Genomic DNA, 20,487 nt, shown 5'->3' on the forward strand with positions numbered 1-20,487 from the left:
ATAGAAGTGATTGTAACCTGAAGATATGGAAGCCTATACGTGGGACATCTTATTGGTGACCAAACCTGCTGGAGATGAGTGGTTGAGATAATAGATAGCTGACGAAGTTGGGATTGGTATAGAGGAGATAAAGTAAGGAATGGCGTTAAGTCGATTGGATTAGGCGTTTTGTTTTGTTGGAGATGGATTAACTTAGGGATCAAACTAGGAAGATGAAAGCATAGTGGACGATTGTGAAGAGGACATGGTAGAGTAGAGAAATTTATTTTCAATGAATATGACATGATGTGATGGTGGATGACGTGGGATTAAAGCATAGTTACGCACATTGAATCATTGCATACCCTAGAAAAATGCATGAAGTGGACTTGGGTTCCAATTTAGAAGAGGCATAAGGCTTAAACCAAGGAAAACAGAGGCAATAGAAAGTGCAAAGATGACACTAATTAGGAAGTAGGCCTAGGCGCGGTTTGGGTTAGGTCGATTTCGACTCCAACTTGAAACCAAACCAAATTAATCGGTTTGGGTGAATTTCAACCCAAAGCAACCCATTTTTGCTCTTAAACTAAATCGTAACAAAGTAAATTGATTTGATTTGGTTTGGTTCGGTTCAATTAGTTGGTGTGGACTTTTATTCTAAATTGAATTTTCTTAAAAAAAAATTTGTCTGAGTTTTGAGACTGCTTAGATTATAAGAATGAGAACCATTTATTAACAAATAAAATCAGGTTAATAAAGACATATTAACAAAAAATGTAAGAATTTTGTTGCTTTTTTATGTATTATGTAACTTGACTATTTAAGTAGAAAAAATGCTAAGTATAACATAATGAGTTTGTGAAATAAAATTTTCATTGCTATTATTTACTGGAAACATTATAGATTAAAGTGAATTGAGACAAAGTTACGAAATTAAGGCTTGTATTTTAATTTTTATTTTTCTTAAAAAAAAGGTAAAATGTAAGTGTGTTGGATCGATTCGGTTAACCAGCTGTTTGAGGCTTCAAACCTTAATTGAATCAACCCACCATGATTTTGTTTAAAAAAATCAAACCAAACCAATTATCTGTGTCAAACTGACCCAAATCAAACCGAGTTAGTTCAATTTGATTAGTTTGGTTGATTTTTCGATTTTTTGTCCAAGCCTATTTGGGATGGTGTGAAAGATTGTGTGGTCCAGGGATGAGAAATTCAGCAAAGGGATAGGCAGCTATTGATTAGATGCACGACAATACGGAAGGCATGTGACAAAAAAATTGGAGGAAGTGATGTGTGATGAAGAAGGGTAAGCCTGGTATCAACTATGTGGCAACGTTGGCATTCAATAGATATGTCGTGGGATATAAAGTGGTGTTTTCAGATGAGTGATGCCAAATTTGCTGAACATGTTTTTGAGGGTAGTGGATTCATTCACACCATTGGAATAGATTGAGACAATTTTTGCATTAAAGTAGTTTTCAACCTTAGCCTTAAATATAGGAAAAACGGTATGAACATCAGATTCAAATTGTAAAGGATAGAACCACATAAATTTTGTAAAATGATCCATTAAGATTAAATTATAACGAAAGCCATCAATGAAGCGTATAGGACTGGTCCCCAAAACATCAGTGTAAATAATGTCTAGAAGGCCTCGACTTGTTATACTAGAGAGATCAAAAGGTAACCGATGGCTCTTATTACAAAATCATGACAAACAATTAAAATTTGTTGGGAATTTAGGTGTTATAGACATTTGACAGGAATTTAGATAATTGCTAAATTAGATGACATAGACACACAATTAATTTTTGGAAGGATCGATAAAAACATTAGATAAAGTACATTGGGAGAAAATAGATTTGGAACCCCATATGGGAGATGGAAAATGTAGAACAATCTTCAAGGAATATTTCATCAGGGCCTTCGTAGTCTTGTGCAAGAGTGAGATTAAAGAAATGAGATGCAACACGGTGACGAGATGACTAGACTTGTTGCAAAAATTGGCAGGTATGTACCGTTAAGCAAAATCAATCTTCCCCGTCTTTGTAGGAGGATCTGTTACTACAAACTGTTTAGATAGATATTTGTATATCTCAAGTTGATAAGGTTGTACTGTAAACTGATTTTGTATTGCCTATATAATATAATCCAACCATGAACATAATTTAGTCGTGGACTTCAAAATCTGTTCATGGTATCAGAGCATTTTTTTGGCTAACTGCTGTTTTATTTGATTCTATGGCTGACTCCTCTTCATCGTCCACTTCTTCTCTTCCGCTAAACACAATGGTGCATATGCTTACCATTAAATTGAACTCTTCCAATTATCTCTTGTGGAAAAGTCAGTTTCAACCTCTGGTGATCAGTCAAAACTTGTTTGGCTATCTGAATGGCACTGTTCCTGCTCCATCATCTATTGTTAAAGGCATCAATGGACTGGAGATTCCGAATCCAGAGTATGCTACTTGGCGTATGACAGATCAAATGCTTCTGAGTTTGGTTTACTCCTTCCTCACTGAAGAGGCTATGAGTGAAGTGCTTGGTGTTCCTACTACTTATGGGGCTTGGCTTGCCTTGGAAGCATCTTTTTCTCACAAATTCAAAACTAAAGAACTTCGGCTAAAAGATGAATTGCAATTGATGCAGCATAACTCTCTTTCCGTGGCCGAATTTTCTCAAAAATTTAAAGGATTGTGTGATCAACTCCTAGCTATTGGTCGCCCTATTGATGACACTGATAAGGTTCATTAGTACCTATCGGGTTTGGGTGCAGAATTTACTACATTCTCTACCACTATGATGTCACAACCTCCCCTATCGACCTTTATGGATCTTGTGCCCAAGGCTATTAGTCATGAACTATTTGTTTGTTCTCTGTCTTCACAGACAGTTCATTCTGCCTTCACAATAAAGAAAGGTAATAATAATACTTAAAACCGAAGTGGTAACAAAAAAAGTGGAGGTTCAAAGCAAAACTCCTCTAATGTTTCTCAATCCTTCTCGCATGAATCTGTTTCTATTTGTCAATTGTGTGAAAATGAGGGTCGAACAGCTCGACATTGCTGGACTTATCTTAAATTAAAGAAGCAAGCCCCACACATTTCTGAGGCCTTTGTTGCTTGTACAGATTCAGATAATATCGACCATGAGTGGTATCCTGATTTAGGAACTACATCACACATGACACATGATGTTGATGGTTTAGATAAATCTACTCTCTACTCTGGTAATGATCGTGTTTTTATTGGAAATGGCCAGTTACTACCAATCACACACATTAGTTTTCTTTCTACTCTTGTTCCATCTAGTTCCTTGTCACTGTCATATATTCTTGTTGTTCCTGGCTTAACCAAAAATTTGATTTCTATTAGTCAACTCACACGTGAGTCTAATTGTTTTGTCATATTTTCTCCTTCTGGTTTTTCCATACAGGATTTGGCAACACGGGCAGTGCTAGGAACCGGAAAATGTGAGAATGGGTTGTATGTGCTGGAACGGAATCACAAAGCTTTAGTTTCCATCCTTCATTTGAATAAAAATCAAGCTCCTTCACATTTGTGGCATGCTCGTTTAAGTCATCCCCATGATCGTGTTATTAAGTCTCTTTCTAGTCATGGTTTTATTTCCTGTAGTGATAAAATTAAAGACAATGTTTTAGAATTATGCATTGGTTGTAGGTTTGGTAAAAGCCATCGTCTTCCATTTGACAATAACAATAACCGTTGTTCTTCGCCTCTAGATCGTATTCATTGTAATCTTTGGGGACATTCCTCAATTTTATCAAAATCAGGATATCGTTACTATGTTGTTTTTATTGATGACTACTCTAGATTTAGTTGGATTTATCCTTTGAAGTTAAAATCTGACTTCTATGATGTTTTCATTTCTTTCCAAAAATTTGTTGAGACTCAATTTGGTAGACCTATTAAATCATTTCAATGTGATGGCGGCACAGAATTCACCAATAATAGATTTCGATCTCATTTGTCCAATTGTGATATTGCTATTCGTATTGCTTGTCCTTATACTCCTAGTCAAAATAGTGTAGCTGAACGTAAGCATTGTCACATTACTGAAACAGGTTTAACTTTTTTGTTTCATTCTATCGTTTTTCTAATTTTTTGGGTTGAGGCTTTTTCTACAGCTTGTTATCTCATTAACCGGCCCCCTTCACAAGCCCTGGATGACAAATCACCGTATGAACTCCTTTATGGTAAATCACCTTCCTACTTTACTTTTCGTACCTTTGGAAGTCTTTGTTTTCCATATTTGCGAGATTACGCTTCTTACAAGTTTTCTCCACAATTTGCAGCTTGTATTTTTCTCGAATATAGCCATCTTCATAAAGGTTTTCCATGCCTAGATCGTAAGACTAATCGTGTTTATATTTCACGTCATGTGCAATTTTATGAACATATTTTTCAGTTTGCTAGTACCTCTAATGCAACGGATCTCATGTCTGTTGACATTATTAAATTTTCAGAATTTTCTTACATTGATTCTAATTAGCCACATGAGTCTTCTACGGGTACATCAAGTGTACAAGAGTCCTGTCTTAAATGCAATAATCCCCCTCTCTCTTGTCCCTCACAACCTAACTCTTCATTTATTTCCTTGCCTCTCTTCAAAAATCCAGGTCCAATACAACCTAAAACATCTGCACCTGTGCCTGGTTCAATTCCATCATCTCACCCGATGACTACTCGAGCAAAAGCAGGTATTTTCAAACCAAAAACGTATCATGTGTTGTTTCATGTTCCTCCTTCATTAACCTTTCAGGCTTTAATTGATCTTAAAGAACCATGGGGTTTTAAGTCCACTATCAAACACCTCGAGCGGTTATCTGCAATGGACGACGAAATCAGTGCATTGAAGAACAATGATACATGGGTTCTTGTACCTCGTCCAAAGAATCATAATGTGGTTGGATGTAGATGGAATTTTAAGACTAAATTATGGTTAGATGGCTCTATTGAGCGTTACAAGGCACGTCTTGTAGCCCAAGGGTTCTCTCAGATACACGGATTGGATTTTGAGGATACATTTAGTCCAATTATACGACCAGCTACAGTTCGGCTCATCCTATCTTTAGCAACTATTTCAAGTTGGCATTTGCATCAACTTGATGTTAAAAATGCCTTTCTACATGGACACTTGACAGAGGAAGTCAATATGGAGCAACCACCTGGCTATATTGATTCTATTCACCCAACTCATGTTTGCATATTAAAACGTGCATTGTATGGTTTGAAACAAGCTCCACATGCTTGATTTCAACGTTTTAGCCAATTTCTCTTCAAAATTGGTTTTCATTCTAGCCAAGCAGATTCCTCTTTATTTGTTTTGCACTCTGACACTTGCACTATTTATTTGCTCTTGTACATAGATGATATGGTCATTACAGGTAAAAATCCTTCCATGGTGCAAGCTCTTATCATGCAATTATCAAAGGAATTTTCTATGAAAGATCTTGGCAGTCTACATTATTTTCTTGGTGTTGAAATCCAACGTAATGACAAGGGCCTCTTTTTAAGTCAAGCAAAGTATGCATTTGATCTTCTTGAGCGGGCAAATATGACATTGTAAACCGATATCTTCTCCATTTGTTGTTGGTCATCACCATACTGCTGATGGAGAGTCACTTTCTGATCCCACTCATTTTTGTCGCTTAGCAGGAGCTTTTCAATATTTGACTATCACACGGTCGGACTTGTCTTATAATATGAATTCCATTTACCAATTTATGAATGCACCCACTGTTGAGCATTTCAAATCTCTGAAACGTATTTTACGCTACGTAAAGGGTACATTTTATTATGGACTTCAACTTTCTAGATCATCTTCTCCTAAACTAACAGCCTACTCAAATGCTGATTGGGTTGGTTGTCCTGACACTAGGCGGTCTACTACAGGCTATGCTATATTTTTTTATGACAACCTGGTCTCGTGGTGTTCAAAGAAACAAACAACTATGTCTAGATCAAGCACCGAAGCTGAATATCGTTCTCTTGCAGTTGCTGCAGCTGAAATTTCTTGGATTATTCAGTTGTTACGCGTTCTTCACATTCATCTTTCGGTTCCACCTTGTGTCTTATGTGATAACAAAAGCGCTATTTTTATAGCTCAAAATCCAGTCACTCACCTACGGTCCAAACATATTGCCGTAGATTATCACTTCGTGCGTGAGTTAGTGTCTCAAAACAAGCTCACACTCCAGTTCGTTCCCTCCAAACTACAACTTGTAGATATATTTACCAAGAGTTTCTCGAACCCTTTATTTATGTTATTTCGCAACAAGTTGAGCGTGACTCCTTTAGTCATGCTCACCTTGAGGGAGGGTGTTAAGCAAAATCAATCTTCCCCGTCTTTGTAGGAGGATCTGTTACTACAAACTGTTAAGATAGATATTTATATATCTCAAGTTGATAGGTTGTACCGTAAATTAATTTTGTATTGCCTATATAATACAATCCAACCATGAATTGAATTTAGTCGTGGACTTCAAAATCTGTTCATGTACGTTGCCAGATGGAGTTTGAATAACATTGGAGGACGAATAGGGTGGTGTTGGGAGAATGCTAGGTGTAGAAGAGAGAATAGGCTTACGGTTACGATTAGAGTTGGTTTAGGTTCAGATGAGAACTGGATTGAGATGGAAAATATATGTACTTTATTAAGGGAATAGTAGCCACGGATAATTTATCAACCTCATGAAGATATGTTTTGTGATCTATGGCTTTGTCATAGAGCTCTTCGAAGGACATGGAAGACTCATGGGTTCGCGGGGCATCAATCAATTCTTTATAGGCTCGACCAAGGACTCTAGTGTAGTAAAAAAAGATCTTCATCACTGGGGGTGCACCAAAGGTGCTAAGTTAATCTACAACAGTCTTTGTCTTTAGTAAAAAATCAACAATACTGTAAGCACCACAGGTCATTTAGGAAAGTTTATCCTTAAGATGGATAATATGTGATTGAGACCTTTTCACAAAGATTTGATGAAGTTGAGACATGCATCATGGCTTATAGTAGTGGAGGAAATAAGAGGGATGATTGATTTCGTTAGAGAGGCAAGAATGGATTGAAGTAATAATTGGTCTTGGCAAATCCAAGGCATATACACAGGATTGGGAAGAGAGACACCATTAGTGGTGATTGTTTTGGATAGAGTGGTAGAGGAGCCATCGACAAAATGGAGGAGATTTAGTCCAAAGAGTAGAGAGATAAAATTGTGCTTTCCATGAACAATAATTTGTAGATACTAGCTTGAGATGAATTTTGAGATGTTGTGTTAATTTGAACAAGAGAGTTTAAGGAAGATCAGCCAATAGCATGATTGTGGAGTCCTTGTTGCAGTTTCAGTAGGCATAGGTGTGCTATTTATGGAGATTTTAAAGGACTGACAAAAATTTGGCTCGTTGGAGAAGGGGCTTTGATACCATGTAAGGAGAGGTAAAGATAGATGATGGGAGAATTGAGTGATTTATATTTCAGTCACTGTGGTATTTATATACAACCTGATATAAGATAATGATACAGGATAAGTGAGAATATACAAGATAATGATGCATGATAACTGAGAATATACAAGTGATGTGATCCACAAAATGAAGGCAAGTCCGAGCAAAGAGGGTTATAGAAGTAATAGGATTACTTGTTCAAGTAACGGATGAAATATCAATCATAGCAAATGAACAAATTTCATGTTGAGCTCAAGAGAAGAAACATGTTGGATCAACTTGATTCGAGCAATGTACGAAGGGAAGAAATCACATTAATTATGCGACCGCGTAGTTATATGAACCATGCAGTCGCATGTGATAAAGTAGTGAGTAGAGCATAGGGATTCAAGTGACCTATGCGACTGCATAGGTTATAACTATGCAGCCACATAGAATAAAATATTGTGTGATTTTTTCAGTTTTCACTAAATCTTTTAATTATGTCAAACTCTATTTTATGGTAACTTTTAGTAGGTTTAGACCTGAATTCCGTTTCAATTAGGGTTATACGGGTTTCTTATAAAAAGAACTCATTATTTTTATTGTAAAATAACTTTTATTCATATATCAAATTGAGATTTTTTTTGTAAGCAATTTTGTTTTCAATTCCTTGTTCTTCATTGAACTAACTTTACGAGCTTATCAAAAATTATTTCTTGTCGCTTTCAAACAATCAAGGTGAGATTTTTGAATTTTGTGATCTCGAGGTCAAAATATTGTTGGCGATTGTGTTGGTTATTTAATTCAATATTTTTGGACTAAACTCTAAACTTTGGTTTCTCAAGTTTCTTGGTTTAAATCAATATTTTGTGAGTTTTGGAGCTAATATTACTACGCGAGTTCACATCAATAAGATACATGATAAACGAGAATAATAATGGAAGTTATAAATCATCCAACAAAATTTTGGATGAGGTTGAACAGTTTTGATTTCTTGCGATTCAATCTTATCCCTAACAAAAAGTACTTTTTAACACAAACCCTAAATAAAATAAAGCGATAAATTAGCAACAAGAAAAAACAAACTAAATAATGGCCCAAGTCTAATCTCTTGTTTCCGAGCGTTGTGCAGTCCACTCAATGTTTCATTCAACTAGCTCAACCATGCTCCTAGGGGTGAGCGTGTAAGTATTGTTCGTTCATTTTTGTGATTCATGGTTCCTAGTACACTAAATGACAACAAACAAAAGTGTTTCATAGTTAAAGAAAAAGAAGTTGGAGAATTTTGTACAAAAGAGAACTATATATTCATACATTACATATCAATTGGTCCCACGTTTTTCAATCTCTTTATTCATTATTAGATGCAATGTTTTTGTGGTGTCTTTTTAAATGTATCCCACTATAATTTAATTTTAAATGATGCAGCTTGTGATATGAAATCAAAAGGTGACAACAAAATGACAAAAGAGAACACAAAAAAGATTGATGTTCCCTAATACATAAGACCATGGGAGACAAACATGTATTATAATATAGTAATTATGAATAATTTATGTTAAGTTTTACGAAGCCTAGCAAGTATCAAGTGAATGCATTTGCGGCAAAAATTAATTTACATACACACGTGATCAAGCTGGCACGACTCTTTCCTTCTAGATTTTATTTTTCATTTTGGCATAAGGTATAGGAAAAGATATGAATTGTAGGGAAATATTGATGAATTTTTCTTTCCTTGTTAAGCTGACGATAAAATATTTATGATTTTGGCCCTTCGACACTTTTAATGATGCAAGATTGATATCTAGTTGTATAGCATTTGTAACCACGATTATTCTTATGGTATTGATCGATTGATATTTTAATCAGTGAAAGATATGCATTATTGACTATTAAATAGTAAACTGTAAAAACTAAATAAAATCATTATTTAAATTTCAACTGTATTATTTGGTTATTTAATCGATTGAACATGATATTTTCATTCATATTTTAATCAAATTACAGGGTTGTGTCATTTTTCTGTTGGCCATGTAGGATGTTCATTATTATTTTTGGGCAGAATAGTTTTTTTAGAACTAATTATAATTTGGTTAATGATATTAAATTAAAAGACTAATAAAAAATAAAAGATAATAAAGAAATCTTTTTTATCCCCTTTCTTAATTGGGAAAAAGAAGAAAATGACTAATGAAGTCTGTTTTAAAGTTGAAAGACTATTTATACAAGATATAAAATTTGAAGACCGACAAGTTTTTTACCCACTCGAACATTTTTTTTTTTGACAAATAATATTTATTTCATATTATATAAAATCTATTATAATGAATATAACAATTAAATTATCATGGCATAGTTATTTTTAGTACAAATAATATTTTATAATTTCTTTGCTTCAATTATATACTTGATTTTTTTAAGTATGTAGTACGCTGATTTTCCGTGAACGATTTCTATCTATATTATTGAAAAAAAAAAAAATTCATGTTTTTGTCTATATGAAGAATAATTTGAAATCCTCAATTAAAATAAATAACAACTAACGTTGTCCCGAAGGTTTAGTAGGACAGAAAAATGAAAACTCAAAGAGTGCATTGTTTGCAAAAAATAAAAATATAACGTAGAAGGATGTTCATCAATAATTGAAAACAAAATTACGGTAAATGTCGATTATAAACTTAATTACTTTTTAAATAAATTTAAAGTTGATTTACGAATTTTTTTATCATTCTATTTGATAGTTTCAACTATCATAAGTATGATAAAGATAATTATTTATTTAGGTAAAAAAAAATGTTATATTATGAGTTAAAAGGAATAGCTACGTCCATGTTCGAGTGCAGAAGTCTATATATATAAACCTTCCAAGCACGGTTATACTGCATTCCACATAAATTGAGAACTCAACTGTAATTATTTCATTTTCACTTGTTGTAAACATTTACATTGGAGGTAAGTGCCTCGATGCAACATCTAGGACCTGTTCGGTAGGAATTTTGAGAATTGATTTTTTGACTGTTAGGAGAAAAGTGAGGGTCACCTGGGAGAAAGGAAATAAAAAATGAAAATTGAAATAGTGAAATAACGGACAAAAAACCACTCCAAAACAAGCTCCTAACAAGTGGGAAGTTATGACTTCTGAAGTAGGATAGGATATTTTGACTTGATCTTTAAATACTAAATAGAGATACAGCACAGCCAAAGTAATTTCCATTTGCGAAAAATGGGTTGTGGTCCTCATTTTGATAGAGTCCTCAAAATAGAGTATTTAATTGGGGTGATAGATTTAAAGTAACACTATTTGTCAAATACTGCATTGTTAATAAGTTATGTGTGTATTTTTTGTGTTACTCCAAATCAGTTAAATATTTTGTGGTTTAATTGAAGACTTGTAGTAATACTATGACAAATTTGGTACGTCAAATAATTGAATGATATTTGATAGAATTAAATAAGATAAATTAATTAAAATCTTGTTTGCTATTCCAAATCAAATATATTATAAAAGAGTATGTTATTTTACTTCAAATAATTGAATGATATTTGATAGAATTAATAAATAAATTAAAATCTTGTTTGCTATCCCAAATCAAGGCCCCATTTGGGAGAGATTTTGAGAATTGAATTTTTGACTGTTAGAAAAAAGTGGGGTCCACCTGTGAGAGAAGAAGTCAAAAATTACGACTGAAATAATGAAATAACGATCAAAAAATCAATTTTTTAGGATAAAAAATCCCTCCCAAATAGGCTGTAAATATATTATAAAAAAGTATGTTATTTCACCTTGGAAGTGGCCCTAGATTAAATTTTGTTCTAGCACATTCATTCAAACTGAATAGAGTGGGGGTGTGTAGCTGTTGCAATAGCCAAAGGAATAGATATTTATTAAACCAATGAAAGGAAATGGAGGGCATTGGTGATATTTATTGTGTCAATCAATACAGATCTCATTTATTAGTTCTTAGTACAATTTTATGTAGCTTAGCATAAGTAGTGGCATGTTTATCATCAGTGAAAAATTATAAAGAGTATTTATAATATGAATTGTGCAAGTTCAAATTATACCCTAAATAAAGAGTATTTATAATTTGAATTGTTTATTTGTAAAAATGAACTAAAAGATAATATTTTATTTAGCCCTTGTCTGTCCTTTTTTAAAACAACTATCAAATTGATTTGGGTTCAGTTTACACTACAAGTCTACTTAAGCCCTTGTTTGATCTCCATTATTTTTAAAATACATTTTTTTAACTACACATTATTCAATAAAATAATATTATACGCAACTTCAAAACTTTTTCTTATTTTTTAGCTATAAATTCTCTATAAATCTACTATTCTAAAATGCATTCTATAAATTAAAAAAAAAAAAAAAGGAGGTTCAAACACGTATTATCGGCTATTGCTACTATTATTAGATGTGCCTATTATATATATAGTGCATTTAAGCCCTTGTTTGAGCCTCATTCTTGCCCAAAAAAAAATGTATTTTTGAATAGTATATAAATGTAAAATGTGTGGTCAAAAAATAAAGAAAAGTTTTGAATTTGTGTTTAATATTATTTTAATAAAAAATATATGATTGAAATAGGATCAAATTACAGTTAAAAAATGTATTTTTGATGAAAATAATGAGACTCAAACAACTGAACAAGGGCTAAGTCTAAAAGTCAATTTTAAAAAAGGAAAAGAAAATTAATTTACATGGTTGTACACAGTCCACAAAGCCAAAATATAGGAAATATATACTTTGGAATGCTCTAATGGAGTCCCACGCAAAAGAAATGGTGAACCCAAGCCCCCTTTTAACTATAATAGACTTTGTTTGATTCTCATTTTTTTCAAAATATATTTGTTTATCTCTTCTTTTTAACCATATATTCTTCATTAATATAATATTATACGTAAATAAAAAAAATTCTTTATTTTTCAATCATACATTTTCAATCAATCTAATATTCTAAAATTTATTTTTTCATAAAAATGGACTCAAACACCCTCGTAATAATCACTGTAAACCAAGTGTAAGTATGTGGATTAATAAATTAATAACTTAATTAATTATAATTGAAAACCAAGTCCCTATTGCGGCGTGTCCTACTTTCTTTCCCCCACATGCCACCTTTTCTCCACCATTTTCAAAACTCTATATCTATCTATATAAAGCCCCATTTTCTCGATCCGCTTTGTATTAATCCGACTCCCTCTCTTTTTCTGTCTATTTCTCTCTCCCTAAAATCTGAAAAATCCATCTACACCTTTTTTTGTCTATCAATCAGTTTCTCTATTTTAGGGTAATATGGAGCATCATGCTAAAGGAGGTGGAAATTACAGCCGAAGTGAAGAAGAATTAATGGAGCTCCGTCGAGGGCCGTGGACCGTGGAAGAAGACTTAACCCTTATCAACTATATTGCACACCACGGTGAAGGCCGCTGGAACTCACTCGCCACCTGCGCCGGTAAGAAAACCCCCCCATGCACTGCTAGTATAATAAACAAGATTTTAACTTTTCTTTTTCTTTTTAACTATTTGGAACTATTCAATCTTCTGAGCATGAGATAGTTCATTTCCCGCATGGCATAAACTTAAAGAAATACACATCCAAGAAAGTTGTATGTATTGGATTGGTGGGGTTGATAAGGAAAAGGCATAATTAGTACGAAAAGTAAAGAAAATTTGATCCTTTCTTATTCTAGTGCGTTTCTTTTGGGAAATTTACTCGAACTTTACCAATGTTTTTCATTTCCTTCATTAGCTAATGAAAATTTTAATGGTTTTAATATAGATCTAAGGAGAACTGGAAAGAGCTGCAGATTGAGATGGCTAAATTATTTACGCCCAGACGTTCGTCGAGGAAATATTACTCCTGAAGAACAACTTATGATTCTTGAACTCCATTCTAGATGGGGTAATAGGTATGTTAGTATTAATCTCTTTAATTCATATGAAAAATTATCTCACGGCTTATATATGAAAACGAGTTTCTCGAGTAAGCTGATGGTTTTCAAATGTAATAGATGGTCAAAAATTGCTCAACATTTGCCTGGCAGAACTGATAATGAGATCAAGAATTATTGGAGAACAAGAGTCCAAAAGCATGCTAAACAGCTCAAATGTGACGTGAACAGCAAGCAATTTAAGGAAGTCATGCGTTACCTTTGGATGCCACGATTGATTGAGAAAATTCAGGCAGGCGCCGCCTCGACCGGGCCGACGGCCGGGAGGACTTCCACCATCACCACCATCAACTCTGGCACCATCCGCGCCGCCAATTACCATCTCAAGAACACTAATCTTGACATGGGCTCAAGCCAAATGATCTTGCCCCAGCCTAACATGGCTGGCAACTTTAACGGTGCCGTTAATATTTACCCTGGCAACTACACGGCGGAAGGTTCCTCCACCGCCGCCTCACCAGATTCATTTGGGGCACAAGTTTCGCCGGGTTCAGACCTGACAGATTGCTATAATCATCCAGTTAATCACAACAATAATCAAGATTATTGTCCAACAAACGAGCTACCCTTTCAAGAACCTTTCAATCAAGTGTTAGAATTCAACAACAGCAATTGGATGGACGGTGGGGATTTCTGGATTGTGGATGATATGTTGAATTCTTACAACAGTGATTTTACAACAAGTTTGTAAACTAAGAAACCAAAATTGATTAAGGAAAAAATTCCTCATTTGTAGAAACAAGATCGAGTCTTCATCTCATCAATTATAATATAATTTTTAGGTCGCAGACAGTCAACATAAGTTTTGATATACATGTCTAGATTATGGATTCTTTTGTATTTGGGGTGAAGGGAGTTTAACTTTTCGGTTATTTCGAGACATGTTTGGTAAAATAAATTTGTGATATATTTAGTAAAATAAAATATTTCTATCAAAATCGTAGTATATGTTTTAACTTTTGGGTTATTTCGTGACATTTCTTGATGCTTGGATAATTATTCTTTGAAATTGACAATATTGTCTTGGTCATTTTTTATTACTTATAATTATGATTGTAAATAGAATTTTGTTTCTTAGTAATTAATATAATGTTATGTTCGATAGTCATAATTGATTCCACTATCTTTATTTACAAAAATGTCTTTGTTGCTTGTTGTTTTAATATTCTAATAAGTGGTAGCAATTTGGAAACACGGTCTATGGGGCCTGAACCAGACTAATTAATTTGTTCTAATTCTAGATTAATGAAAAAAAAGTATTCCAAGAATAATATAAAGAATAAAATATTCTTAATTTTATATAACAAAATTGACTGTTAAGTCATCCACTAATGTGATCTTATCATATAATAAAATACCACGTGAGTGGCTTGCAAGGATGCAGATGAACAAAAACTCCATTATCCTTTAATTAATTATTTAATTACTTGCTTATTTCGATTCTTATTGTTTCCCTTAGGAAGGACAAAGCTTGTTTGAAGCCATAGAATTAAACAAACTTATGTCCTGTCTGGCAAAACCATTTTCCAATTTTACACACAAACTTATTTCCAAGAATTCATTGAAGAAAATGAAAAATAAAGATAATTTAACCTCCTTGCCATCCTGTCTCTTAGAAGTTCTCGATGGGACGGGGCATTGAGGATCGGCTCAATTCAGTGGCAATCCTTAATTTATATATATAATTGTAAGTTTGATCCTTAAATCACATCATTCACAAATAAAATTCTACAATATTGTTACATTACCGCACATTTTTCATTTTAAAACGGGGTTTTAGTTATGAAGAAAATAAAAAAAAAATTAAAAAAAAAAGAAAAAAAGAAGTTTACCACGACAAAAGGGTGACTCAACAAAAGTTGTTTGGCGTCCTAAAAAATTTATGGCGTAAAAGATCATGAAAATATATTATTAATACTGCAATTTATTAAAATGTAGTAGTAAAAATATTTTTTTTATAAATGAAAAATATAGGTAGACAAATTCAATTCTACATCTTCATCCACAAGAAAACATAATGGGAAAGGAGAAAAACGTTTCAATTTTGGGACCCTTAATAGCATAGTAGGCCATAGAAAAAAATATGGAAGAATCAATAAGTTGTCAAGAAATTTCGAAAAATGGACGGATATTATGAAGTCAAGAATTAAAGACGTGATTGGAATACATGCTTGAGAGAGAGAGAGAGAGGATTGCGGCGGCGGGCGTAAGCATCACAGGTGGCGGAGGCGTGCCTTTTAGTGAAGCCATCCAAAATGGTCCTAACGGGCTGAGGTATTTTGGAGCTTCCACGTCTACATTATCGAAAATGGATTTCTTCTCGCAATTAATCTAGTTGCACAAAATTAATTGACAAAAATGATTGAAAGAATCTTGGCCTTTAATTTAAAATAATTTAAAAAATTATTTTTTAAATGATCAGTGTAGAAGTGGTTTTGTAAACCAACTTTGTCGACTAATTTTATACAAGTAGCATGACTCTTTTTCACGTGTATAAAATTTCGCCCCTATTTGTCATCCATTTTCTCCCATTCTTTCGCATTCTTCTATTGTATTCATTTTCAACCACACATTTTTCATTAAAATAATATTATACATAAATAAAAAAAATTTCCTTCCTTTTTAACCACATAGTTCAACATTAATCACTATTTCATAATACATTCTTCCCAAATAATGGGTGACAAACACACCCTTCGTTTGGTCTCTATCGACAAAATAGATGGCAATGAATCTGTCTACTAATTTAGCATTTGTTTGAATAAATAAAATAAATTATAATTTATTTTCTCTCTCTTTTTATCAACTATACATTTTTCAATAAAATAATATTACACGTAAATTTAAAATTTTTCCTTCATTTTTAATCACATGTTCTCGACAAAGTTACTATTCCAAAATCAAATTCTCATTATAATGAGAGAATAATGGCTGCCAATCCTGTGCTTAGTTCTATGTTTTTAATTTATTTAATACATTTTAAAATGTTTGAATAAATAAAATAAAATTTAAGAGACGGTGATGGACTCTATCCTTGTTCCTTCTGGTGGATAGATCTAAGGTGATACGGAACGGGACGTAATAGGGCAGGGCATTTTGCCGTTCACGCGTGACACAAATAATTTGATCTAAGCTGCAGGACATGATACAATTTAATTTTTAAAATTTCACAAAGGAAAATTGTGTTATTGGTGCCAACATATTATTGTAGTAGTCTGTAGTTTGTCTTCATTATTATCAAACTATTAGTATTTAATAAATTTCTTCTTGAATCATCCCCTTGACCGTAATATTTTCAAATCTGTTATGCTTCTTAACATAGGTCGTTACTCAAAAGTTAAACTGAGACACGATTTTATGAGGACTATATGGCATTTTGATGGAATTTGTCAATTAATGTCATTAAAGATTAGAATAATGTTATCTAGCAACAGTCTAAGTGTTCATATTTGATAAATTCAATTAAATGAATCATTTAACATTGAATTTAAGTGAATTTTGTTGGAATTGGTTCCAATAATTAACCAAAAATTGAAAAATGAAAAAGTGTGTAAAAGTGAAAAATGAAAAGGTGTGACTACATGTCAACTTCGATCAAATATTCGAATTTGATCCGATGGTCAAATTACAAAAGTAAATAGACCAACTTATTCTACTCGTCGAGTAGATCGTCGTGATATATTTGGAATCTCGAAACCAATTCCGGATGAATGAGAAATTGCGGTCCAAAGTTGAAAGAAATGAAGTGTTGCAACTTTTCGAAAGGATTCAGGTTTTGGTCAAGTGTTGCAACTTTTTGAAAGGATGCATGTTTTGGCCTACACTACATTTGCATCCTTTCTACATCTATAAATAGAACCCTATGGACATCCTTTTGAGTACACCAATTGCATTAAGCATTCATTCTCCTCTTGCAATTGTTTCATTTCTAATTCCATAACGTTTTCATGCATTTCCTTTGTAGAGAGGGAATTTCGTTCAAGTTCGTTAGTCGAAGCCATTTGGAGTGCTCCTATGACTTGACGTGGTCATTGTATTTTTGGAGATGATTGTCGAAAAATCGTTAGCACCGATGCGGGGCAAATTCATCTTAAGGAAAGAGTTATACTCGTCTCGGCCAAACGCATCACTTACATCTAATTTTTTCTGATTTTATTTCTACTTGATTTTAGAAAATGATTAATTTTATTTATATGGTTTATACAATGTTCGATAAGAAGAATCACATATTTTAATTCAAAAATGGAAATGGTTAGATTTGATAATCATTGGTTAGTTTCTCAAACTCCATTTCGATAAGTCAAAACCTTGTTTCGATTTTGTGAACGTGTAAGTTACGTTTTATGAATATAATATGTACATAATCGTTGTATTCCCCAACAATCTTAAAATGAATTTTGTTTTTGTGCATTTATATTTTTCATTATTCTGTTTGCATGTACAAAGTATTAAATGGATTGGATGATAAAATCTGATTGCATAAACTCGACAATGATTTATGTTTTATGCTCAGTGGGGTTCTATGCAACTCTTGAAAAAAAAAAAAAAACTGTGCATACATGAGAAACTATTATGTTATTATATGAATTGTGTCTTAAGTATCCATGCCATCCATTTGTTTAGTATATGATGAAAATGAAGTATTATATATTGCACGTGGTTACAATTGTTAATCAATATATATTGCTGTCAATACATGTCTTTCCATAAATTAGTCAAGGATCATGAAGTTGGTTTATTTTGAAAAAGTGCATGTGATTTTTAAGACAATTTATTAAGAGATGACTTTTATACCAGTTATACTTGCATAAAGTATGACAAATTGTGATTTATTCTAGTGAAAATTGTTGCGAAAATATTAAGACATGAAAATAATTTGCAAAGCACAAACTGTGCCTAAAGTTGACAATGGTGCTGAACTTCCTTTAAATTTGGAAAAGTTTGAATATGATAATTTAGTTAAATTTTTTATTTCAATAAAATTAAATGGGATGATTTGTGTAAAATTATATTTTGCATAAGAATATGACAAAATGTAATTTATCCTAATTTGATTACTTGGATTTGGTGGAAAATTATTTAGAATATTATGAAATATTTTAGGATCAATTTAGATGAAAATGTGCGTCATTTCATATGAAAAATCATGACTTTTGATATAATTATTTTTCAATGGGTATGTCTCTTCATAGAGATTATTCGTGTGTCCTTTTATAGGATTGTGTCTTTTGAGAACACAACTTTTCAACCAATGGTTGAAATGAACTATCATGTGAAATGTCACAAATGTGATAAGTTACATAAGTTTGAAGAAGTTGCAATTCTTGTGAATCAAGATGCTTAGCCCTCTTCAATATTGAAATTGACTTCAATCGTGAGACCAATTAAATTGGTTTATACTTGAAAAGCATTGTTGGTCTATATGATGACCTTGATTTAATTTGGATGATCAAAATTAATTAGATTGAAGTACGTTGTATGCAAGTTGACGACCACTATTTTGAAAATATTTAGACTTTCATGAAGCGCTCGATACATATATTATTTAAGAGATAAATGAATAGAACTATAAAAGAGTTGCTGAATTCTAAGTTCAAGGATAACCTAAAAATGTAGAGGGTTAAAATTAATGCTTGTGAACTTGAAATGGAAAATTCAAAACTCGTGAATGCAACATTACTAGATTACATATGTATTCCTAATTGAGGAATTGTGGGGGTAACTCAGTTTAACGGTTACATTTGCTTTTATCTTATAATCATAGAAAAATATCTATGAAGGTGGAAAGATAGAAAACCCTTATACTAATTATAAGGATGATATATACTAAGTGTAAAGTAGATGAAATGGGTTGTAAAGCTGATTATGTCGTTTGTTTAGACATGCAAGAACAATTGGAATATATGAAGAATTTCACAAAGTTTAAATGCATGGTAATGTTTCAATGATGATATTGAATAGCCATGATTCTAAAATCCACTAGTAAAAGTGATTGACTAGTGTAGTGTTTAATAGAGATCCTCCACCCGTTTTTGAAAATTTAATAAAGTTTTAGATAAAGCAAATAAGGAGCATGTAGCTTCATGAAATGATTTCTTGGTGGTGATAATTTGTATCTATTAAATGAAATTGATCATTTGCTAGCAATAATTGATAAGATACCAAGTCACATAATATCATTAAGCAGTTGATCTCAGTAATGTAAACTCGTGGTACCTTTAAAGAGATTTACTAAGAGAGATCAAGAATACTACATATCGAAGGGAATGAGGTAAAGCCTACTACATTAAAGTCCTTGTAATGGTAACACTACCTTGTTGACTGGAGATTCCAAAATCTTGATTCAAAGAGACAACTAAGTTATAAGGATTTCATGAAACACTAAGGAAAATAGTTTCCTAACTCATTCATATGATATTAAAGTGCTTTCTACAGAGTTGTAAGAGTTTAAGATAATTTTTTAATGATTCCTATATCTTGATTACGTCAAGTGGAGTAGGGCAAAATACTCTTAATAGGAGGTCACCTATGTGAGTGTGAAGTGGGGCCGCTTCAATGAGAATTATTCGAGGCTTGAATTCTTTAAACACTCGCAGAACCAAGAAGGGTTCAGGGCCAAAATGAATCAAGTCATGAGAATCATGAACGGTTTAGGAAAGATATATGTGTGAGTATCGTTGTCTTGGCTTACACTAAAGATTGAATGGTTCAAGACATCACGTTCACCAATTAGTCAAGTAAGTTCGATGGTATTTTACTACGGGAGGTTCAAGGCCAGAAGCTACTATCCTGATGCAGTGGCTTTCCGCTCTCTCTCTACTTGCATCACATCATAGCATTACATTTGCATACTCGAATTTCCATTCATGTGGGGGATTGTTGGAATTGATTCAAATAATTAATCAAAAATTGGAAAATAATAAGGTGTGTAAAAGTGAAAAATGAAAAGGTGTGATTACGTGTCAACTTCGACCAAATATTCGAACTTAATTCGATGGTCAAATTACAAAAGTAACTAGACCAACTTATTCTACTCGTCAAGTAGATCATCATGATATATTTGGAATCTCGAAATCAATTATGGATGAATGAGAAATTGCAATCC

General features: G+C 32.8%; 1 protein-coding gene across 1 annotated transcript; it reads left to right on the forward strand.

Moving 5' to 3' along the window:
• Positions 1 to 12,583: 12,583 nt before the first annotated feature.
• LOC111371563 (transcription factor MYB108-like) lies at positions 12,584 to 14,342 on the forward strand. The gene is made up of 3 exons (XM_022993616.1): positions 12,584 to 12,883; positions 13,211 to 13,340; positions 13,443 to 14,342. The coding sequence occupies exons 1-3, from the start codon at positions 12,724 to 12,726 to the stop codon at positions 14,071 to 14,073; spliced, it is 921 nt and encodes a 306-aa protein (XP_022849384.1). The 5' UTR covers positions 12,584 to 12,723; the 3' UTR covers positions 14,074 to 14,342.
• Positions 14,343 to 20,487: the final 6,145 nt, after the last annotated feature.

Source organism: Olea europaea, chromosome 22 (assembly GCF_002742605.1).
Source record: "Olea europaea var. sylvestris chromosome 22, O_europaea_v1, whole genome shotgun sequence".
Taxonomy (NCBI): domain Eukaryota; kingdom Viridiplantae; phylum Streptophyta; class Magnoliopsida; order Lamiales; family Oleaceae; genus Olea; species Olea europaea.

What these genes read in the sequence shown, in the direction of transcription:
- LOC111371563 (XM_022993616.1), top strand. Translation starts at nt 12,724, where the DNA reads ATGGAGCATCATGCTAAAGGAGGTGGAAATTACAGCCGAAGTGAAGAA. An exon ending in CTCACTCGCCACCTGCGCCG is followed by an intron (nt 12,884 to 13,210) that starts GTAAGAAAACCC and finishes GTTTTAATATAG; the next exon opens with ATCTAAGGAGAACTGGAAAG. An exon ending in CATTCTAGATGGGGTAATAG is followed by an intron (nt 13,341 to 13,442) that starts GTATGTTAGTAT and finishes CAAATGTAATAG; the next exon opens with ATGGTCAAAAATTGCTCAAC.